Below are 24421 nucleotides of genomic sequence, written 5' to 3' on the forward strand. Positions count from 1 at the left end.
AAGGATGCGGCCCAGCGCGCGACGACCCGGACCCATCTTGTCCGTTTTGTGTCCGGGCCGACCCATTTCAAGCACAAATTTACGCCGGGCTTGGGTCGCGACGGACACCAAACGGACGCGCGCCTCGTCCGCGTCGGGGCCGCGTGGCAGGCGGCCACCTACCTCCCACCCGCCCACATCAATGCGCACGAGCAGGCGACCCCACCTGTCATCCGCACGTCGAACGGTCGCCGTCCTTCTTTAAGTGGGAGGCGTGGACGGGTCGTCGTCCACACTGCCCCATGCCACCCCGCGGCCAGAGGCGGAACCAGGATTTCCGAAAGCCTAGGGCTAAAACTAAGCTGCTATAAATAACGCCAAATACCACACATACAAATTCAATGCTATAAGCATGAAATATGTATTCTAATGTTGTAAGAGCAAATTCGATAAAACATATAAACAATTTACAAGGATGCATCATTGCAAATGTAGGTACCAAATTAATGAAGACGTAAAGTAGTAAATATAAAACTGAGTATTTGGAATCAGTACACTTACTAAGTCAAATTCTTAATACAAAATTTTACCAAATAAGAATATAATATACCATTATCACGAAGTGCATGACGTAGACATGTAGTAGCCCCTTGCATTTCCTCATTTTTTGATAGCATAGTATGATCTTTATATCGTCAATGCTTAGATGTAGACTGGTTGGACGTTGCTTGAAAAAGGTGTAATTGCTCAAGTCCACTTGATCTTTGGTTTATAATTCCCGTTGATAATATAATTGATTGACGTTACACAATTTGACATTATTAAATAATTGATTTATACTAATACATAAAAAATAAGGAAGAAAATTAGATCACACGTGGCAGAAATTACCTTTCCAGCCGGTTTGGTAGTGTAAGGCTGGGAATAGAGCAGTAAATGGCAAAGCAGATCTGAACTGGAACAAAAATTAGACGGCGCAGCCATGAGCGAGGGCTTGGTCAGCCGAGCTGATCGAATCGCTCGGCGATTCATTTGCTTTCACCGATTGGTTTTCAATCTTAGGTGCAGCCGAGCAGGTAGAGAGCTTTTCCTTTTGAGAAACAGTTGGAGAGCTTAGTGGGCTGAGAAACTTGGAGATCTATGGGCTGAAGCCTGCGGATGGGTATACATGCCTGGGGCTGGGCTTTTAAAAGGTTAAAATTCTGAACAAAATTTACTAAGGCTATAGGTACTAGTTGGGCTACGCCTGAGACTATAGCCCCAATTGCCCCAGGCCCAATTTCACCCTTGCCCGCGGCCTTCTCGAAACCCGACAACGCCGAATCCAAATCCTAGCCAAGAACTCGCCGGCCGGCCGCCCGCAGCCATGGGCCTCTGGAATTACGGCCGCAAAGACAAGCACGACCGCGAGGCTGGTTCCTCGTCGGGACGCCGCCGCGGCTCGGTGAAGAAAGAGGAGCCCGCGTCGCCATCGCCATCATATCGGGCCCCCGCGCCGCCCGCCTTCTCCATCGCGCCCGCCGCCGGCTCGCGCGACCGGCACTATATCGAGGCGGCCGTCTGCCGCCGTTATTGGGAGACGAGGACGCTGCTGCCCTGGAGCGACGTCCACCTCCCCAATAACTGGCATCTGTCGGCCGACCGCATGCCGATCCCGCCCGTCCCGCTGAGCGGCCGTGCGCGCCGCTAGGAGATCGAGCGCCGCCGCCGCCTTCTCCCGGACGACCTCTACCATGACGAGAGGTACGTCCCCGACTCGACATTGGGGAACACGTGGTTCCGCGATGAGCACGACGTGCGGCGGGCGTCGTTCTTCGCCGGCACGTTGACGGGGCTGCGGCGGCCGCATGAGCCCCGAGCGGCTTCCCAGGAGCGCGGGCGTACGCGGGTCCGCGGCCTGACGCCCAAGCCGTCGCCGTCGCCATCTCCATCGCCACCCCCACCTCCTCGCATGACGGCGGAGGAGGAGGCCCGGCTCATGGCGCGTGTGCTGGAGGACTCCATGCACACGCACGACGAGCGCCAATGGGCGGACCTCGAGGCGACGATGGCCCTCTCCGCGGCCGGCGACGTCGCCATCCCCGAGGAGCCGCCAGTGGCCGCGTTGCACCCTGACCTGGTGGGCCAGGGGTGGAGCTGGTCGTGCTCCGCTGAGCAGATGGCGGCCGCCCTGGAGGCCGTGAACTGGTGCCCCACGCCGCGGTCGCCGGAGCGGGAGGCCTCGCCTCGGGAGGAAGTGGTGCAGGCACCACCGGCCACCTTGCAGCCCACCGCCCCCGTGCACCACGAACCGCCGGCCCACCTGTGGACGCCACCGGAATACATCGATCTCGTCAGCGACGACGACGACACCGGCGGTCAGTGAAGACGGCGACGACCATGGCATCGACGGGCACGGCAGGAGCGCGCACGCAGGGGGCGTTTTTTTGATTTTATGTTAATTATGAACTGGGCCGTTTAAGTAGACTGAACTGAGCCGTTTTGTGGCCGTAACCTCTATATATATGTTTTATGTTTTTTTAACTGCGTTTATTTACCTTTTTAGTCATTTCAATTAAAATTTTAAATTATTTTTATTCACATCCATCCCGAACAGGTTTTAGGATGCGGCCGTGCGTTGGGCGCACCCACGGCCCATCGAACAAACACGGACATGGGCAAACTTATCGATGCCCCAAAAAAATAAAATCCGGGCAAACCGGACATCCGTTTGGGGTCACGCGATGAAGTTGGCCTAAAAATAGGCGAGCCGTGACGGACAATGGCCAAAACGCCACGCGCCGCCGCCCAAACCCGAAATCGGCGGCTCGCAACAAAGGAAAAGAGGAAACTAGCGCCGAATTTCGGGGAGGGATGGCACGACGCGGGGTCCACCCTGGCGAGCGGCGCGGCTGCGGTCGAAAAAACAGAGCTTTCCCCTCCGTCCCCTCCCCGTCCCGATCCATCGATCCCCCGCCCGCCGCCTCCCCCGGCGCCGAGGCGCTCCAGCACTGATGGCGGGAGCCCGTGGCGCGGCCGCCCGCCCGCCGCCCCACGCGCGACGGCGACCCCGAGGCCGCCCTCGCCGCCGGCCTCGGGGGCGGCGACCCCTGCCTCCGCCGGGCGGCCGCAGCTGATCTCCGCCGGCGGCGCGGCTTCCTGCGAGCGTCCGCGCGGCCAGGCACGCCCAAGGTAGCACACACACAACCTACCCCCGCCCCGCACGCAGATTAGCCATAGCTCATGCCATGTGTTTGTTCCTCGTTCCGTCTCGTGCCGCCACCGAACATAATCAGCAAGGAAGCAACACGTACGCGCGCAGATCATCCACGCGCGTCCCTTTTTCCCATTCCGCTCCGGAACGGCAGAATTCAGAGGAACTGAAGCGGATCAGTTACCGGCTAAAGAGTGAAGAAAAAGGATCTGGCTCCCTTCCCGGGCCGCATCTTGGCGTGATGGGGCGGAGCATCTCACCCTCGCCCTCACACCACCCGTTCCGCAAAGCTTTTTTGTCCACCACCAGAGGCCTTTGCCGCGCAGGAATCATTCCCTTCTCCCACACTCGTCTCCCCCTTTTCCTTTGTGTTAGTATCTACTCCCTCCGTTCCAAAATAGATGAGTACAAAGTTGAGTCATCTATTTTGAAACGGAGGGAGTAGTATGTATCCTTCTATATATGCATTGCAATCACATTGCACGGCACACATACATGTCCCTCCTGAGTAACCCCGTGCCGTTCTTCGCTCATTCCTTAGCTGCCACCCTTACCCCTTCTTTGCTTTATCACCAATCATCGTCATCATCATTATCAACAACTCGTCATCATTCTTAACACTCGGCGCTGTGAGGGATTAATTGGAGGAGTGCTGTTCATTGCGGACTGAGGAACGTGCAGTGCAGAATCCAGCATGCAGCTACACCTCTTGCCGCCGGCATGGCTGCCATTGGGCTACGGCCATGGATCGCGGCCGCGTGCTCTCGTCGTCAAAGGTGCTCAATTGACGTATGATGTTTTTGGCGCAAGGCGCTGGTTTCCCTGTCGTATGATGTTTCGTGTGTACCGCGATTAATTATGTGGATCTAGCGGTTCTTCGTGTGCCGGCCACGTCTGCGGGGATACGGCTGCAGGAGTTCCTGTCTGTCATTAACACACGCGAATTGTGATGCCTGCAGCTCGTGACCGTTTCGCCCTGTCCACCGCAGGCAAATGTCGGGATGCTGTGTTGAATTTGAACGAAACCGACATAGGCTCTTGTCGTGAGATTGATTCTGATCGCTTTCTCTTTGAACAATCAGGTCCATGCCGTTTCCACGGCAAAGGAGATGCTGCCCTTGTGGAAACCGCCGGCTCGCGTGTCGCTCTCCAGATTGCGCAGGCCACCAAAGTATCCAGTGCTAATGGTATTGTTGCCTTGACTCGGTCTGCGACCCAGTGACCTTGTGTTTGTTTTATGCTTCTGTTCTCTCCATCGCTCGCTTTAGTGTCACTGTCTACTGTTAGCTAGCACTGGGAAAGTATCATAACATTACTAATTTACTAATTAATCTCAGCTGGCCATCTCCCGTTTCTACTGTCTGTTGTTTTGCTATCTGCCATCATGCCAGCCTATGTACTCCAATCTGTAGGCAGCTAATTAGTACATATATTTTTTTAGTCCTTTTTATTATGTTCCTCTTTAGCGAGTACACGTCACATAATTAACATATTTGGAGCTCAATTACACATGCTGCTACTCATTTACCCAAGGAACGAATGGCCTCTGGTGAGTTGGTACGTGCTATACCAATTATAGCACACATAATTAGCAGGCGAGACATGAACAAATGATCAGTCAACGAATCAGGAGTTGATAGGATCCGGATTTTCGGAACACACAACACATTAATTAGTAGGTGAGACAAGAACAAATGATCTGTCAACGTCTCTAGGTCCTTTTTACAAAACGACACGACATGCCATTTGTCGCCAAGAGGAGTCGCAATTATACTGATAGAGTGCACAGAAACATGAGAAAAGGGTATACTAGAGAGAAGGCTAGGATTAAGATTTTTTCTTTTGGAGCACACAACACGTTAACTAGTAGGCGAGACAACGGTTCGTCAACGACTATTTTTTTGGCATCAAGAAGAGAAGGAACCCGAACCTATATGAAGTTCACTTTAGCACAATGATGTAGCTTTCTTACCAGATCCCAAAGCATCAATTATACAAAAGAATGCTTCTGCAGTTTAAAGTCAAGTCTGATGATAGAAAGATTCTCGACCTACTATTGTTCTCGTTACCGTCAGTGTCACTGCCATCGTTCTTTCATCAGCAGATCAGCTAATAAAATCCTAGGTGAACTTAACCCAATCTCAGTCTGTATAGCTTGAATTTAATTTACAATCATGTAAACTGGACCTGGAGCTGAAATTTGGTAACATGTTAATGCACATGGAGGCATTATTATTCTAGTTAATTCAAAATGAATGTGATGTCTTACACTGGATACATTTAATCATTTGTGTGTTTCGACGTAACTGCAGGGTTGCAAAAGAACCTTGTCAGAAACGATATTCAGATTCTAGAACGGACTGAGGAACCATGTGAACTCGACGACTACTGTGTGATTCCCGGGACAGAGTTCGAGCAGGCACTGGTCGACCAAGTGAGGATGATGCTGGGGTCAATGAGTGACGGCGAGATCAACGTCTCGGTATACGACACCGCCTGGGTCGCTCTGGTGCCGAGTCTGGATGACAGTGACAGCCCCCAGTTTCCCACCACCCTCCGGTGGATTCTTGACAACCAGCTCCCAGACGGCTCCTGGGGAGACGCTGCCCTGTTCTCCGCCTATGACCGGGTCATTAACACCCTTGCCTGTCTCGTGGCTCTCACAAAGTGGTCTCTTGGCCCTGATAAATGCAGGAGAGGTATTGCAAATCTACAAACTGATACACGCAACTGTTCTGCTAAAGTACCAAATGAAGCAAGGTCTTTCAACTAAATGTATGCATGATGCATCCTGGTTTTCTTTTCAGGGCTCTCTTTTCTAGAGGAGAACGTGTGGAGGCTAGCTGAGGAAGACCTAGAGTTGATGCCCATTGGCTTCGAGATCGCGTTCCCTTCTCTCCTGGAGGTGGCCAAGAGCTTGGGCATTGGGTTCCCGTATGACGACCATGCTCTGCAGCGCATATATGCCAACAGAGAAGTGAAGCTCAAGAGGTACCCCTATATCCCCTTTCATGCCAGAGATGCAGATTACTTCACAGTTTTCCTAGTTAATTATTAATTACTTCCGTAGGATTCCGGTGGAGATGATGCACAGGATTCCAACGTCGATCCTGCATTCCCTTGAAGGGATGCCTGTGGTGGACTGGCAGAAAATCCTCAGGCTCCAGTCTACTGATGGGTCCTTCCTCTATTCTCCCTCGGCTACAGCCTATGCTCTCATGCAAACTGGTGACCCGAAATGCTTCGAATACATCGACAGAATCGTCAAGAAATTCAACGGAGGAGGTAAGAGATCCATGACCATTAACTACACTAATATTGGATGGGACTGAGTTCTTTTTTTGGGTAATTCCTGATCCTGTGTGCATTGTTCATCTTGATTGGCACATTTCAGTTCCCAATGTTTACCCGGTCGATCTCTTTGAGCGCATCTGGGCCGTCGATCGATTGGAGCGTCTTGGAATCTCGCGCTATTTCAAGCAAGAAATCAAACAGTGCTTGGACTATGTTCATAGGTTTAATTTCTCCTTCATAACTGTGTGTTGTTAACAATAGCATGGTAATCTTAAACTTTTGGTCGCTTCATGAGGAAAGTTTCTTCTAGCCTCTATACTCACTCTTTAGGCACTGGACTGATGAGGGGATTGGCTGGGCGAGGAACTCCACTGTAATAGACGTGGATGACACATCCATGGCATTCCGGCTGCTGCGGCTACATGGATACAATGTCTCCCCAAGTATGACCCCCTTTTCCCTGCAAACTCAAATATTGTATCGTGCTGTACATACTCTGCAGAGTAATAATAATTATTTCATGTCACAAACAAAACTGACATTTTGATTCATTCACAGGTGTATTTGAGAAGTTTGAGAAGGACGGGGAGTTCTTCTGTTTCGTCGGGCAGTCAACGCAAGCAGTCACTGGGATGTACAACCTGAACAGGGCCTCTCAGGTAAGGTTCCCCGGAGAGGACTTGTTGCAGCGTGCAGGGAGATTCTCATATGAGTTCCTTAGAGAAAGGGAAGTCCATGGCACGATTCGAGACAAATGGATCATTGCTAAGGATCTACCAGGCGAGGTAAACACATCCATCCTGCCAATCAATCGGTTTAGATGGACTAGGAAGTAAACATAACTCTCACAATCTTTGGCTTGATTGCTGACGACACTTGATAGTTAATTTTTTTTGAAACCCTTAAAGAATTGTACTTGATATTTCCATATACAATATGACTATTTTAAACACTCTCTTGTTAGCATATTAAAAAAAATTATTATCTTATTATTGTGAAACAAAATAACCTTATCTGGATACGAACAAGAATATAAATACCTTTATGTATGATTATAGGTAAAATATACACTGGACTTCCCATGGTATGCAAGCTTACCGCATGTAGAAGCAAGAGTCTACCTAGATCAATATGGTGGTGATAATGATGTCTGGATTGGAAAGACACTCTACAGGTAAAAAATGGTTGAATTCCAACAATTGGTTAATTTCATACTCGTTGAGGAAAGATCCCAGAGTTGATATGCTGAATGGTTTTGGCAGGATGCCACTTGTGAACAACAACACCTATCTTGAGTTGGCAAAGCGTGATTTCAATCGCTGCCAAGTCCAACATCAGCTAGAGTGGCATGGCCTACAAAAGTACGCATTAATCTCACATAACATTTTGCTAATTACGTCTAATTTTTTTCCTGCATAACATGTCTTTCTATGTATTTAGGTGGTTTACTGAGAATGGCCTCGAAATTTTTGGGGTGACTTTAAGGGATGTTTTGAGAGTTTATTTTCTAGCCGCCGCTTGCATTTTCGAGCCAAGCCGTGCCATCGAGCGACTTGCATGGGCCAAGGTGTCAGTGCTGGCCAACATTATTACTAAATACCTTCGTAGCAATTTTTTGGGTAATGAAATGATGGAACGGTTTATGCATGGTGGTATCTATGAAGGAAATAGTAATATATCATGGTAAGCACATTAACTGAGCATCACTACTCAATCTAAACCATCGCACCAAATGATAAGTATTTACATGCTTAACTGGATCCCTTTGACCAATTGTTCTTTTGATAAGAAAAATGGCAAACTAATACTAGTAATTTGGTAGATGATTTCCACAGGTGGACAATTGTGATGCAAACATAACATCCACTATCTAGAAATTAAGACCTTCAAACTTGCATATGTAGCTTCATTTTTTGCTTACGAGAGATGATGTAATCTTTAAACACTACTATTTAATGTCTTTATGAAAACATGGACTTCCATTTATAATGTCTTTTCACTTTTTTTAATATGGTTCACATGACACAATTTGTCCATCCAGGCGTAAAGGAGATGCAAAAGAAGACATTCTTGTGGGGGCACTTGAGCAGCTTATTGATTTATTGGCACAAGAGGCACTACCTGTTGGTGAAGGACCAACGTACATCAACAATTTGTTACGCTGTGCTGTAAGTTGAACGACCAATTGCACCTTTTATTAGAGTTATTAATTGCCAGAATGTTCTCTTGGTAAACATTCTAATATATTTCTTTGGACCTCTAGTGGATCGAGTGGATGATGCAACAGAAAAACAGAGAGGATGACACCTGCATTTCAGGTGTTGTTCAAGCAGGGCCATGCATGGTTCACGATAAACAAACATGTTTGCTTCTAGTGAAAATTATTGAGATTTGCGGTGGACGAAGTGGTGAAGCATCATCGATGATAAACACCATGGATGGTGCTTGGTTTATTCAACTTGCGTCCTCTATTTGTGACAACCTTCACCACAAGATGTTACTTTCTGAGGTAGTTCTTTTACGCTCAAATAATATATATTTTGCCATATTTTCTAGTGAACTTTGTGATACGAACATGGTTGATGGTGTTTTTCCCATTTGAAGAACTGAACACAATGACAGATCACTGAAGTATTCTCACCCTTTCTTGGTTACTTGCGTGCAATGAATAGCCCACATGTGTAAACTGAAGCATGCTCTGAAGCAAGCTCCAAAACATTAGGGATCTCATGCTAGTTTTGGCTTGTAAATTAGCTTATAATAACTTATTTTAATTCGGCGCTAGAATTTATCGTCTTTTTTTTTGTATCTGCTCCATGCAAGCAATATTCCCATGTACATACCAACTGTGAATCAACACGTTTTCGTTAGAAACAGAGCCACACATCTGACATCTATCAAACTAACTATGCAATTTATTTACAGGACACCAAAAGGAGCGAGGCAACAATGAGCCACCTGGACGAGAAAATTGAGGCGGGTATGCAGCAACTCACCCAGAACGTCCTCCGGGCGCACGGCGATGGAGCGAGCAGTGAGCCAAAGCGTACCTTGTTGAGCGTCGTGAGGAGCTGTTACTACGCCGCTAACTGCCCTCCCCATGTATTCGATGGACATGTCTCCAAGGTCATTTTCGAACATGTGTTTTGAAGGAAAGAAAGAATAAATTGTCCTGCAATGGTAGGAATGAGTGGAGGTGGGATCTGTATGTAGTGTCAATGTTTTTGAGTCGACTAGTCATTTTGGGGTTGTACATATACATATTTTAAAGTATAGATTCACTCATTTTGCTCGGTATGTAGTCCATATTGGAATCTCTAAAAGTCTTATATTTAGAAACTGAGGGGATACTTATTAATAGTCTGTAATACAAACCTGAGCATCAATAAAATTACCATAGTATATGATATACTTATTAATAGTCTCTAATAAATAAATTATAGTCGTTCAACTAAAAAGCCACGACTAGTCGTGACTGGTCGATCGAGTCGCTCGACTGATCCAACTAGTCGAGTCGACATCTTGAGTCAACTTGGCAGTTGCGACTCGAGTCGAAGACTAGTTGCTTGACTCAAAAACAGTGTGTACTGTACATGGAAATAATGCTGCAAGGAGTGCTAGTGGGAAGGAAAATTGTCAAGTTGGATTAATTGTTAGGTTGTATATGTTGCAGTTCGTGTTTGATTATCTCTTGATCAGAGGATGCAACCCCAACTGCAGGATGCACCCTTGACGCACATCACACTCCATTTTTTGTTTTTGAGGGGATCGAGCTCCAGCTAAATGAACTAACTAATTGCCCGTGTTGGATTAACATCGATTATGTATAACAGATAGAAAACTCATGTACATTAGATGGTATTGTAAATTTGATTTACTGTTGAATACAAAACTTGATTAATCTTCAAGAAATAAACCCGTGTATAGAGGCAAAAGAGGGAAGGACTGACGTGCGTGCGTGGGTAGCGGGATGGTTTTCGCCTGGTTTCTTGCGTGCTAAGAGCATCTCCAGCCGCGCCCCCAAGAAGGCCCCCCAGGCATTTTTTCGTCCGCCGGCGCCAAAAATCGGCCCAATCGTGCCCCAAGAGCCCAGTTTTCGCCGGCTCGGGTCGAAATTGGCGCCGGCGGACCCAACCCGAACCCGGCGCGCTGGGGGTCGCTCGGGGGCGCTGGGCGAATCGTTTTTGACGCGAAGAGCCGCGGCCCCGCCGCGTCAGCGACTCTACTCTCTTCTCGCCCCTTCGTCGTCCTCATCGCCTCGTTTCCCGCGGCGAATCAATGCCAAAGCTGGCGCGCGCTGCCGCGCCGGTCAGCCTCCATTGATGCCTCACGGGCGGCGAAGTGAAGGCTGGGCGACGCGTCCCTCGGCCGCCACGCAATCACGCCACGCGTAGCGCGCCGGCCAAGCCTACCACGCGGCGTCTCCGCCTATAAAAGCCGACTGCAAGCGCGCAGGAGAGACTCACCCCGATCATCCACCGACGACGCGCTCATTTCTCCCCCTTTCCTTCTCTCGCCGTCATCAGTTGAGAAAGTATGGCCGAGCGTTTCCCAGGCGACGGCGCGGCGGCGAACGGATTCGGGCGCCGTCATCTGCACGAGGACGAGGCTCGCCTCCTTTTCGAGGCCGAGTACTCGGTCCCGCCGGACATGCGGGTGCCCGGGGCGTGGAGGATCAGCGCCGGCGGTGTGCCGGTGCCCCCGGTACCCACCGGCGCGGCGCGGCGTGCGGAGATCGCACGCATCCGCTCGTCTCTGCCGCGTGCGGCGAGGGAGGGGCCCCGGTCCGTCCCCGACAGCCCAATCTGGGAGCCGTACTTCCGCCGCCAGCACAACGAGCAGCTCGAGGCCACCAACGGCGTCGTGCCCTCCGGCAGGTTCAACGCCGCCGGCCGGCGTCGGTGGTGGGGCGTGCCCGGGCGCACGTTGGAGTCCGTCCTCGAGTATATCGAGGGCGGCAACACGCCGCGCCTCGAGTACCCCGCTCCCCCGTCCTTCTCACGCCGCTGGGGCCGCCAGGGAAGCTCCTGGACGCCGAGACGCATGGAGACCGGGGTGTCGTCCTCCTCGTCCGGCGGCTCTCCCTGCCTCCACCTCCGCCCCGTCAAGCCGGAGCCCCAGGACACACCTGTCAGCGCGCGTACCCGCAGCTCCGGCGCCCTCGTCGAGCCCAAGGTGGAGCCCAGCCTCCCCCCGGAGCACGAGGAGATAGCCCGGCGCGGCTTCTCCGACGAGGACGCCATGTGGTGGTCGCGCGACGACTACCTGCGCGAGGAGATGATCCGGCAGCACCGGGCCCTGGAGGAGATCGCCGCCCGCAAACGTGGGCGCGAGGACGAGGACGATGTCGTCGTCCTCGATAGCGACGACGACGACGCCCCCGGACCGTCCAATCCGCCGCGCCAACCGGGGGAGGGATGCAGCAGGGACGACGGAAGTGTAGGCGGGGGCGACGACGACAACGGCGGTGACTACACACGGTTCTACAGCCTCCTCGGCATGTAGAACCGCTTGGGCGGGCGGCGAGGGAGACGGCGGGGGTAGCCCGCGGTAGTTTTTTTTTGTAAAATATGTTTAAATTTGAACGAACTCGCCCGTGTTTGCGTTGTGTTTGTGCGGAATTTGAACATTTTAAAAACCCGTGGGGGGCCGCGACTGGGGGCATCACGCCCCCAGTGCACGGTTTAGCACCGGTGCGCCCTCAGGGGGCGATTTTTTGCCCCTCCTAGGGGTCCAACGGCTGGAGATGCCCTAAGCATGGGATGGGCGTGAGCGAAGGTTGAGCGAAATGAAAACGTTATGCTTTTTTTAGGTAGTGTATAGATAGATTGATTTGCCGGGTACGATAGTGAATCGATTGGGGTTGCTGGAGACAATTTTTGGTTGGTGATTGATTTAATTTTTTATGGCAGTGGATCTGCTGGGAAAACACCCGAGTGCATACGAAGAAAGAAAGAAGATGTGATCAAACTGGATGACGTTGTAGTTGGTAAAAGGAAATAGAGAATGGTGAAAAGATACTTCAATCTATGGGGCCCTGGTGGGACGTACAAACTCCCCTTTAATACTAACTACATTGTAACAGGGCACCACATTTTAATGGTTTAACACCAATCATGTCTAACATATACCTTTAGAATACTCATGTACATTAGACTGTATTGTCGATTTCATTTACCATTAAATAATTCCTCCTCCACCACCAACCCCTCTCCCTTTCTCTAAAAAAAAAACGAAGACTTGATTAACCTTGAAGAAATAAACCCGTTGTTAGAGGTAAGGATGGACCTGCATGCGTGGGTTGTAACGGACCGATTTCCCTGGTTTTCTTGGCTTTCTAAGCGTGGGTTGAAGGTGGTCGAAGGTTGAGTGAAATGGAAATGTTGTCTCTTTTCTTGCAGTGTAGACTGATTGATTTGCGTGTATGGTAGTGAGTCTGTTGGGCTATCGGAGGGTGGATATGATTAAGTGCAAAAGCTATATATCGCTTACTGTGATACATATGATAGCCTCGCCTATATGGAGGACTACAGTGGACCGGCCCAAGGAGTGGTTTCGAGAAAATGGTTTCTCGAACCTTCCACCCGGTTCTGGACCGGTTTGGAGAAAGTTATACTGGTATTTTTCTTTGTTTTTTTATCTTTTATGTCTTTTTCTCTATCATTTTTTCCTTTTTATTTTTTTGAAAATACATCTCACATTTTCTTAATACACGTAGAATATTTTTTGTATACAAATCGAACATTTTTAAAATATACATTGAAAAGTTTCTAAATACATGTTGATTATTTATCGGATGCATCTTGAAAACTTGTAAAATACACATTGGACATCACTTAAGTGCACATAGAAATTTTTTCAAGCACATGTTGACCATTTTGTAAAAAGTTATGAACATTTTTTTCTCAAAACATGCAAACACTAGTTAAGTGTTAGAACAATTTATATATGTTACTAATGTTTTTAAAAATCATGTGAACAATGTTTTACATTTCATGAACACTTTTTTAAAAATGCCATGAAAGTTAATTTTAAAAGTTATCCACTCTGCGGGAACTAGGATCATGAAACATAATTTTTACCAACACACGAATAGGTAGATATCATGAAGCGCAAAAGTTATATATCGCTTACTGTGATACATACAGTAGCCTCGTCTACACGAGAGCGCTAAACTGGGCCGACCTAAGAAGCAGTTTTCGGAAACCGGTCGTGGAACCTTCCGCCCCGTTTTGGCTGGTTTGGAGAAGGTTCTACGTGGTTTTTTCCCTTTAAGATGTGTTTTTATCTATCATTTGCTTTTTCAAAATACATGTCATGTTTTTCTGAATACACATTGAACATTTGTCGTATAGAAATCAAATATTTTTTATACACAGTGCACATTTTTAAACACACATTGAAGTTTTTTTCAAAAAATTCATTAACATTTTCTAAAACATGCAAACATTTATTAAGTGCTAGAACAAATTTTAAATTTCATGACCATTTTTATACGTGATGAATATTTTTTAAATTACACAAGAAATTTTTTCTATTTCATGAGCATATTTTAAAAATGTCATGCAACATATTTTAAAATGCGTGAACTGATTTGAATGACACGAGTATTTTTTTGCAAGGTACACAATTGTTTTTCAGAAATCACACAAAAAATGTCACGAACATTTTTTGAATCAACTTCAAAAAAATGATCGACGTGTTTTTTACACTGCATTACAATTTTTTTCTAATTTGCATGGTGAAGATTTTTTAAAATTTCAGCAGTATAATGTCTGGAATATATATATTTAGAATATTCGAAAATTTAAAAAAGAATAAAAAGAGCAGAACAAACTAATGAGTGAAGTAGAGTGCTAATGGGCCAACCCTCTAGCGCATCGCTTGAGGCAAGGCTACACTCGGTCTCGCGTGAAGCATACTTAGAAGCAGCAATGATGAAGGCATACTATTGAGTAGAGTGGACCTACCTTGAATCCGTTCTGTTGAAAATGGTTTTTAAACCAAGCTGGGTTTCTAAGATAACAAATTATGTCTTGATAATTTCATTTAATGTTTTGGTGAATGGAAGCAACCTGGAGGGTTTAGAACAACTAGCCATGTACACCCCTTTTAAGTTTTCAGTTGGAAACAACCATTCTATCTACTCTATTTTGGGATGACAATTGGCCACCATAGGATAATCTACTCAGAGCGCTGCATCCTGCTTGGTTAACCCACTGGATATTATCTTAGATCTTAAATAGCGTTACTAGAACATGGAACACGGAGCGATTGTTAGAGCATATGTAGGAACCTGATACAAAGTCATTTTCAACATCTCCCTCAGCTCTTGGAATATCATTGATAGCTAGGCATGACATTACTAACGTAGTGGCATTTTTTGTATGATGTACTTGCCGGCCGCTGGTGATACAAAAAGGAGGAGGCTGGACTGACTTGAGGGATGAGCGACATTGTGAGACCAAGGCGCAAACCAAGGCAATGGAAATTGCTTTGGAATATCAAAGTTTTGGAAGTTGTTGAATATTTTTCTTAGAGGTTACCATGGAATTCTATCCCTACTGGTCATGTCAGACTCAAGAGGAATATGTTGGACATTGATGTTTGCTTGCTATGCAATGGTGCACAAGATACGTGGCGACATACTCTAATAGATTGTAACCGGGCAAAGTGTGTCTGGTCCCTTCTTGACGAAGATCTAGTTGAGCACTTGATTGCATGCAAACAGTCAGATGCAAGGTTGTTGTTGCTTGATCTCAGAGAGTCATCAAATGCTGGTGATTTCACTAAAGCTTTGGTTAGCTTATGAGCTATTTGGTGGCCGTGACGCAAAACGATACATGAACACTAGTTCCAATCCTCACTATCAACATTGTGCTTTATCCAGAAATATTTGGCGACCTTGCTTTGTTACTTTAGCATGCCAAGAATGTGAATCCATCTAGACATTTGCAAAGGATAAAACGGTGGAAGCCAACCTCACAAAATTTCTCTAGGATGAACAGTGATGCGCCCGTTTCCAAGAATCAAGAAAAGGGTGCCATTGCTACACTGTGTCGTCACGAGCAGGGAACATATCTAGTGCTTCGATTATGGTTTTGTTGAAATTAACTGTACACGAGATTATGAAATGTCATGGAGCGAGTGCCTGAATTTCCCCTCTGATATGTATTTGAGAAAAGTTCAAGCGGCGGCATATTGCATGGCAACCGTGAAACATTTGAAGGAACAATATTGTGGCTCTAGCACCATGATTATTGAAGAAATCAAACCAAAGATTGAAGACCTTAAAGAAACCAGGATTGAGCATGAAATGAGAGAAGCTAATTCTGAGGCACATGATCTGGCTAAGGCTGCGCCATCCATTGCTTGTATTTCAAACTCTATAATAGTTTAATAAAGTGTTTTAACCCTTAAAAAACAGTCCATGCATAGGGCGGGGTAAGAGACATCACGCACCCGTCCCCACCTAATGGGTCAGCCCACTTGGGGCTTTCTTGTGCAATTGTTTTATTTGATTTCTTTTCTTTTCTTTTATCTTTTCTGTTCATACTTTTTTTCTTATTTTTGTTTCGGGAACAATTTTAAATTCAATAAGAAGTTTTTAAATTTGGAAACAATTTCCAATTCACGAGTATTTTTTTATATTTTAGAACTTAAATGAGAAAGTTTTTAGTAACGAACATTTATAAATTTGTGAATGTATTTTTTTACTCCACAAACATTTTCTTAAATTCAATTTTTTTTTAAATTTTGCAAAAAAATTGCGAGTTTTTTTAAATTCCATGATTTTTTTTCAAATTCCATCTTAAAAAATTCTTGAACACATTTTTAAATTGGTGGGAATTTAAAAATCCGTGATCAACATTTTAATTCAGGAACATTTTAAATGTATGAACATTTTCTTTAATTCCATTACATTTTTAATGCACAATAATTCTCTAAATTCACTATTCTTTTTAAATTCTACAAGAATTTTTAAATATAGACTCTAAAAAAATCATGAGTTTTTGAGAATTTTGGAACATTTTTTCCAATTTGTTTTTTATATTAAAAATTTGAACATCTTTTTAAATCCAAACATTTTTTTAATTTGATTAATTTTTATTTTTAAAATCATATAACAAAACTGTTTTGTGAGAAAGGAAAAACTCCCGGTAAGCTTAACGAAGAATGCTTCCCTACTGGCGAATGCTTGCTACAGCAGGTTACCTGGACAAAAGGCAAAAAAAAGACAAAGAAAACCACTTGGAAACCAGAAGATGGCCAACCCACCCTCCGGACGGGTATGTGTGTCCTCGTTGTTCGTCGCACAACATAAACAAGGGAATAATTTCAAAGAAAGAAGATTACGTCGACCAAGAATGAGCATATGCATATGTCGACAATGTTGGGTCCAGATATCCATATTTTTTTCATCCCTCACTAGCTTATTGATTCCCATTTCGTAAAGAAATAAGCTACCCGTGGAGCAGTCATTATGTTGTCATTCTTCGAGTTAGCTTTGGAACATTCCTTGACCTTTTGTGAATCAGCACGTGCCAAAATAAGCATGAAACAAAATCTCCGTTTTTAATTAGATTTGGTGATAATGGTGATGGTGAGAGATAAGATGGTGAAAAAAACACCGAAAAAAAAAAATCTACCGATCTGCTCCTGAATCCTGATCCTAGCTCCTGTCTATATGGGAAGCGGCAACTCAACCCAACCCAGGAAACCGACTAAGCACGCACCTAGTACGTAGCTCCCTTTCTTTTCTCTCATCGGTCGGCCTGAAAATGGGCAGCTCCGTGGACATCGCCGCCGTCTCCGCGTTGGCCCTCCGCGGCGACAAGCCAGCGTTTCAGCCACTCGATCCCGTGGATGTCCGCGCCTACCCTCACAAGGCCGTCGACTTCATCTCCGACTACTACGCCAACGTTGAGTCCATGCCGGTCCTCCCGGGCGTCAAGCCGGGCTACCTGCAGGCAAGGTTTAAACTTTCGGTAACAATTTTTTTCCAGCGGAACGGACGCTTTGGCATGCACGTCGCTCTTCTGTCAAAATTAACTTACTATGATATTTGTGTCCTTTTAAAATTTTGATTTAAAATTAGTTTGGGTTTGGTTTGGTCAGGAATTTTGCGATTACAAAAACCCACTGATATTTTGTCAAATTTCATTGATAATTTGAATCGTGTTTGTTGTCGCAGGAGGAACTTATGCCGTCTCCTCCCACCTATCCTATGCCGTTCGATATCACCATGAAGGAGCTGAAGGCCTCTGTAGTTCCTGGTATGACGCATTGGGCCAGCCCAAACTTCTTCGCGTTCTTCCCCGCCACCAACAGTGCCGCCGCCATCGCCGGTGATCTCATTGCCTCTGCCATGAACACTGTCGGCTTCATGTGGCAAGCCGTTCCCATGGCAACCGAGATGGAGGTTCTCGCGCTTGACTGGCTCGCGCAGCTTCTTCGCCTGTCGGCTACATTCATAAACCGCACCAGCACTGGAAGCCGTGGCACCGGGGGTGGTGTCATCCTCGGCAGTCGGCACCACCAGCGAAGCTATGCTAGTCACCTTTGTTGCCGCCCGTGATGCCGCTCTACATCGGAGTGGTTCTGTCGGCGTCTCCGGCTTGCCACGTCTGACAGTCTAAGCCACCGACTAGACCCACTCCACCTTCTTCAAGGTTTGTCGCCTCGCCGGGTTTGACCCCGCCAAACATCCGCTCCATCCCTACCATGTTGGAGAACCACTATGAGCTTGACCCAGCCAGGCTGTTCGAGGCAATGCAAGCTGACGCCGATGCTGGTCTTGTGCCAACATATGTCTGTATCACGGTGGGCACCACGTCCACCAACGCTGTCGACCCGGTGAGCGCTATCGCCAAAGTGGCCGCATTGTTCAGCGCGTGGGTCCATGTCGACGCCACCTACGCCGGTAGTGCCCGCGTATGCCCAGAGTTCCGCCACCACCTCGACGGCGTCGAGCGTGTGGACTCCATTAGCGCCAGTCCACACAAGTGGCTTCTTACCTGCCTTGATTGCACCCGCCTCTACGTCCGCGACGCTTGCCGCCTAAGAACATCTCCAACAGACGCGCTAAACAGGCGCCGTGCCGCAAAATCCCCCGTTTTAGCGCGCGCGCAACCCGACGGATGGCTCCAGCGGGCGCGCAATAACCGCGCGCGCGGTATAAGCAGTTGGGCGCGCGCTAGGAAGCGGTACCTCGCACGGTGTATTTGCGGCGCCCGCTTCCGCGCGCGGCACACACGACGCTCGCGCTGCGCTCTTCTTCTTCCCCTCCAAAGCCCCGCGCGTGTCGGCGCCGGCGACCCGCACCCATGGACGCACGCGCCGGCACCCCGCTCACCCCGTCCTATAGCCGCGACCCCCCCACCCCGCCGCCGCCGCCACAAACCCTAGCCCGGGTGGCATTGGCCTCGCCTCCGCCGGAGCTCCTCCGACGAGCGGCCTCGCGCGCGGCCTCTTCATGCCGCCGCGGATGACCTCGGCGACGGGTGGCGTCGCGCCGACGCTGGCCCGAGCCGCCGCCCCCTCCTCCTCAAAGCTCCCCAATGCGGCGCGGCCAAAGAAGGGCAAGACATCGGCGAAGAAAAACAAGGCGGCGGACGGCTCCGGCACCTCCAAGGCGAAGAGGAAGAAGCTTGCGGGGCGTGCGACGGGCGCGGCGGCTGCCGAAGCGCCGGCAAGCTCACTCGTTGAGCCGGCGGCCGGCGCGCACAACATGTTCGACGAAATGCCTCCAAGGTAAAAAAATTCTAACTTTTCATTTTTTGTTATTTTTTGAATGCATTCGTCACATATAGATAGCTTATTTGCATTGTGCAAAAAATTTGTAGTCTCAATGATGATGCATACATGTCAACGATGGGTGTTGGCTCCAACAATTCGCATTGGTCTCAAACCAATGACATGCATTTTGAAGACCATGAGTTCGAGGTGGACGAGGAGGGTGAGGGCATTGTCGATGCACCGAAAGGAAGAGCGGGCAATTACACCAACACCGATGACATCTTACTATGCAATACTTGGTTGCAAGTGTCGAGGGATCCATCCGTTGGAGGTGATCAAAGTAGAGATGCTTATTGGAACCGGATGAAGGAACACTTTGATGCTCACAACGTGAGTGGAATTGACCACTCCAACCGATCACTTAGGTCCCGATGGTCGACAATCAACTCGGATTGTCAAAGGTGGGCGGCCTGTCAAAAGGTGGTTGACAAGTTGAACCCAAGTGGCACAATTGAGGATGATAGAGTAAGTGCCATTTCATCTTACATGTTGGTGCTAAACTTGCTTTGTTTTGCTTGTTGTTGGTGCTAACTTGCTTTGTTTTCATGTAGTACAACATTGCGCAAAACTTGTTCAAAGAAGAGGAGGAAAACCAAGAAGGGGAAGATCAAGAAAGGAAGGGTATTTACTTTGCCTCATTGCTATGATGTGTTGAAGGATGATGAGAAATGGAAGAAGCGTGAAGATTTGGATGATTTGCATTTGAGCGACAAACGGAAGCGAACAATTAAGTTGCATGATGATGATGATGATGAGGATGATGCATCAAGTGATGACGGCAAGAGAAGCCCCATACCCAACTCGGTTTCATACTCGAAGCCAAAGCGGCCGGATGGGTGCAAGAAAGACAAAACCGAAAAAAAGAAGAGGAAAGGAGATGATGAGCTCAAAAATGCTATGGAAACTATTGTGAAGGCAAGAAAAGAAGCCAACGAGGTGAGGAAAATGGCAAGGACCCAAGATGCCGCGGCCGAGGAGAGAAGGTTGGTGGCCGAGGAGAGAAGGGTGGCGACCGAGGAGAGGAAGGTGGCTTTGGAGGAGAGGAAGGTGATCAATGAGGAGCGAACTAGATTGTTGGAATGGGAGAAGCACTTGTTCTTCTTGGACACAACTAACCTCAATGCGGCGCAAAAGGAGTATGTCAATCTTGCCCAATAAGAAGTCTTGATCCAAAAAAAGAGCCATGGTTCGTGCAATGGGTGGCGGTGGCCTCGGCACAATGGGTGGCGGTGGCATCGGCGCCATGGGTAGCGGTGGCCTCGGCGCCATGGGTGGTTTCGGAGGTACCGTGGGCGGCTTAGGTGCAATGGGAGGCATGGCTGGCTTTGGAGCACCCCCCGACGCTATGGCCACGATGGGAGGCATGAGTTTTGCTTCTCTCATGGGAGGCATGGGTGCACCTCCGGCCGCCATGGGAGGAATGTCTTTCGATGAGCCTCCTCGCACACATTCCCATGAAGATGCCGTTGAAGATCTTGCCAACACCGTCGGAGCTTCACGTGATGCGGTGCGCGATGAGGAGAGGGAGGAAGATTCATCTTCGGAGGCGGAAGAATCGTCTTCCGAAGATGAGGACGAGGACGAGGACGAGGACGAGGAATGATGTGTATTTCCTTTGTGTATTGAACTTGATTTGCATTTTGAACTTGGTTGGATGAACTTGTGGGCATGATTTTAAACTTGTGGGCATGAACTTCATCAACTTGTTTGTGTGAAATTTTTATTGTGTTGAAAATGTTCATCATTTTGTGTTGAAAAATGCCATATGCAATGCACCGGCGAGTCGCGCGCGCTGCTGGAGCGACGCGCGCGCGCTGCATTTTAGCGCGGCCACTGGAGCCAGCGCTACGCGCCGCGCCAAACCAGCCGATGCATGCGCGGCATATCTGTTTTTTGCGCGCGGCGCGACCGACGCTTGTTGGAGATGCTCTAAGTGACTCCATGAAGACCAACCCAGAGTACCTAAAGAATGATGCCATTGACTCCGCTGAGGTCACCGATTTCAAGGACATGCAGGTTGGCGTGGGTCTCCGCTTCCGCGGGCTCAAGTTGTGGATGGTCATGCGCACCTACGGCCCCGCCAAGCTCCAGGAGCACATCCATAGTGATGTCACCAAGGCCATCAAGAGCACAACAAACAAGATGATGATGAAATGAGTGGTGTGTGCTTGTAGAGAATTTGAGAGGGGAAAATGAATTCAACCAAACGCAAAACTATATTGTACACCTTACATTTTAATACTTTTTTACTTTTGCCTTTTATTTTGATTGTGGTTCTTCTTTGTGAGTGAAACTTTACATGGCAGTAAAAGGACACAATTCACATGAATGCAAGATATGAATTCCAGTTTCACAATAGTGTTTTGCTATTTCAAGCCAGTTGTTATTCTAGCTATGACTAAGTCGTACTATTCGTACACGAACACGTCACCATGTGTCACTGATGTTGAGTGCGGTATGCAAGACTTGTGAGAGGAGCCTCATTGGCAGTGCAATGCACAAGGCATGTAGTTGGCAAGGTCACTTAGAGATCCAAAACTCCACACGCCTAGGAAAACCCCTGTTAGGGAGTACATCGGCTATGGGATGCCCTAGGTCAGCCTAACAGTCATTTAAGCCTTGAGGTACACTGCCGTCCCACGAGATAGATAGATGAAAAAGTAGTATATTAATTTGCTTCATGGTGTGTTGTTCTTCAATCAGGCATAAAATATCTTTATATATGAGGCGAAATAATTTTCTATACAAGAAAATAACTAGTTTCCATTGAAAGCCTTAAACCTAGATTAATTTGGACAAATTTTTTTGAGTACGCTCGAAGGAAGCTCGAGTACATTCTAAGAGTTCCACTGAAGAATGCATGCAATAGGTGTACTAGTAGAACGCCCGTGCGTTGCTACGGGTTTTTTGTATATAACAATAGTTTAACATCAATTGTGTATAATATATACTTTACCCTCATACTAATTATGTTTATGCATCATTGTCGACCTTTTTTGATGTAAAGACCCTCTTTCTCACTCTGTCTCTCATCTCCAACACTCTTCTTTCTCTCTCTCTCCATCCATTTTCCTATTGTGCCCTCATCTTCTCCATCCTCTCAAATTCCCTCAATCGGTTATTTAAGTGTTCGACTATACACAAAATAATATTTTCCAGTGTAATATTTTCAGGACTAAGAGCATCTCCAATAGACGGTCCATATATAAAAATAACCAACTTTTGAATCTTCTAAGGCAAAAAATATCTCTCCATCAGATGGTCCATATGTAAATATTTTTACATTTCCGCCTCCACGAGACATAAAATACAACACCTCGCGGTGCAAATTTACATTTCTAGAGACAGGAGATGTAAAAACCGTGGCCGCGCACCAACGCCCAACCGCCCTTCAGTTTATTTCCCCCCTTCTTCCTCCCACCCGCCCGCTGCCGCCCCGCCGCAGCTCCTCGACGCCGCCCTGCCGTAGATCCGACCCCGTCCCTACCACCGCCGCCGATTCCACCCTGCCTGGACCACCGCCCGCCGTCGTACGAGTGGATCGGGCCGTCGCCGCACCGCGCCGCCCTGGCCCCGTCCGCCTCCGCCCCGCCCCGGACCCGTCTGCCTTAGACCCGCCCCTGACCGCCTCCGGCCTCTGCCCGCCCCCGTCCGCACCGCTCACCGCCGCCGCCCGCCTTTGCCAGCACTGCACGCTGCCGCCCCGCTCCGTCCGCCTCCGCCCCACACCGCACGCCACCGCCCGCTCCCCGCCCGGCCGCCGCCCCGACCTCTCTCCATCTGCCGCCGCCCTGACTCACTCCAGCCGACGACACCACCCGATGGCGTCGAAGAAGACGCCGAAGGGCAAGTCGGGTTTCTTCGGCGTGAGGGTGAAGCCCTCTGGGAACTCCGGAGTGGAGTTCTCTGACGCCGCACGGCGTTGGTGGCTCGGCACGTATCCCACCGTCGACGAGGTTGCGCGTGCCTACGACGTGGTGGTGTGGTGTGTCGGACGGCCGAAGACGGACCTCAAATTCCCGGCAATCGAGACCTAGGTGGTGGCAGAGTGGCTCATGCTGCAGGGCATCCGTATGGAGGAGATGCCGAAGAAGAAGAAGAAGAGACTGGCGGTTGTCGTCACTCCCTGTGAGAGCGACAAGGCGGCGATGGCTCGGTTTGCGTGGGAGCATCCCGAGTATGCCCAAGCCGAACATGAGTTCTACTGGAAGCGTGATATCAAGGAGAAGACAAAGAAGGAGGAGGAGGAGGAGGAGGAGGAGGAGGTGAAGAAGGAGGACGAGGCCGGCCCCTCGACGGTGATCCCCATCCTCCATCATCGTCGGAGGACGAGGAGTTCTGGGGGCTCTCGGATGACTCCGAAGAGTCGTACTGGATGCCCTCGGACAACGAGTAGTTCTGCTAGTTTAAATTTATGTCATCTATGTTTTAACTATGTTTGAATTTGATGTTTAAACTATGTTGAGATGAAGTAGTAGTTGGTCATTTTCAGAATTTTACATCTTCGTTTTGGACCATCTGTTGGAGTTGCTCTTTTGCATCTCCGTTTTGGACCATCTATTGGAGTTAAGCCTTTTTCGGAGATGTAAAAAACATTTTTTGGTGATGTAAATTTTTACATCACCGGTTTGGATCACCAAAATATACATCATCTATTGGAGATGCTCTAAGCATTATATTTGCCACCACAACAAAAGGAATTTCATGGAAATTGTTTTGGGTGATTCTCTCTATCCTTAAAAGTTTTCAAGGGTCATGAGAAATATTCTGTGGAGCACTACAACACACTCCACACATACGGTGGCGTAATATTTCATTTTCTGATAAGAAACGTATAATTTTTTTATCTATTTGTGTGAAGTATTGAAAGCAGATAGTTAGAGCAACTCTAGTAGACCCCGCATCCCGCCGACCCGCAAAACGCATTTGCAGTTCGCGCAAAATGGTCTTTGCGGGCTGGCACGGACGATCACAGATGCAGACCCCTCAAACGGACCTGCATAAAAGTATATTCACGGAATATGATTTTTACGGGTCGACTTTGCGGGATCTGCTCTTTGCGCTGCTACATCCCGCATCTCATCAGCCCGCAAATATCAAATCCAACATATCAAAACAAACGTAAATAAAACTAAATTATTCAAATCAAACATAATA

The 24421-nt window shown here is 48.0% G+C and overlaps 1 protein-coding gene and 1 pseudogene across 3 annotated transcripts; both read left to right on the plus strand.

Moving 5' to 3' along the window:
* Positions 1-2802: 2802 nt before the first annotated feature.
* Positions 2803-9885, plus strand: LOC125520986 (ent-copalyl diphosphate synthase 1, chloroplastic). Of its 3 annotated transcripts, none has more exons than XM_048686024.2 (14): positions 2803-3150; positions 4255-4359; positions 5485-5871; positions 5980-6163; positions 6243-6457; positions 6567-6687; positions 6797-6909; positions 7025-7251; positions 7525-7640; positions 7729-7827; positions 7907-8149; positions 8508-8634; positions 8730-8975; positions 9392-9885. In XM_048686024.2, exons 3-14 carry the CDS (start codon positions 5613-5615, stop codon positions 9614-9616), a joined length of 2175 nt encoding a protein of 724 aa, XP_048541981.2. In that variant the 5' UTR covers positions 2803-3150; positions 4255-4359; positions 5485-5612; the 3' UTR covers positions 9617-9885. The 3 variants fall into 3 exon arrangements, with proteins under 3 accessions (XP_048541981.2, XP_048541982.2, XP_048541980.2); XM_048686023.2 differs by lacking the exon at positions 2803-3150 and adding an exon at positions 3423-3948; XM_048686025.2 differs by lacking the exon at positions 4255-4359.
* A 7362-nt stretch (positions 9886-17247) lies between these two features.
* LOC125519539 (tryptophan decarboxylase 1 pseudogene) lies at positions 17248-21421 on the plus strand (annotated as a pseudogene).
* Positions 21422-24421: the final 3000 nt, after the last annotated feature.

The sequence above is a fragment of the Triticum urartu genome, chromosome 7A (genome assembly GCF_056163025.1).
Source record: "Triticum urartu cultivar PI428250 chromosome 7A, HENAU_Tu73, whole genome shotgun sequence".
In the NCBI taxonomy this organism is placed as follows: domain Eukaryota; kingdom Viridiplantae; phylum Streptophyta; class Magnoliopsida; order Poales; family Poaceae; genus Triticum; species Triticum urartu.

What these genes read in the sequence shown, in the direction of transcription:
- LOC125520986 (XM_048686023.2), top strand. Translation starts at nt 3,867, where the DNA reads ATGCAGCTACACCTCTTGCCGCCGGCATGGCTGCCATTGGGCTACGGC. An exon ending in CAAAGTATCCAGTGCTAATG is followed by an intron (nt 4,360 to 5,484) that starts GTATTGTTGCCT and finishes ACGTAACTGCAG; the next exon opens with GGTTGCAAAAGAACCTTGTC. An exon ending in ACAATTTGTTACGCTGTGCT is followed by an intron (nt 8,635 to 8,729) that starts GTAAGTTGAACG and finishes TTGGACCTCTAG; the next exon opens with TGGATCGAGTGGATGATGCA.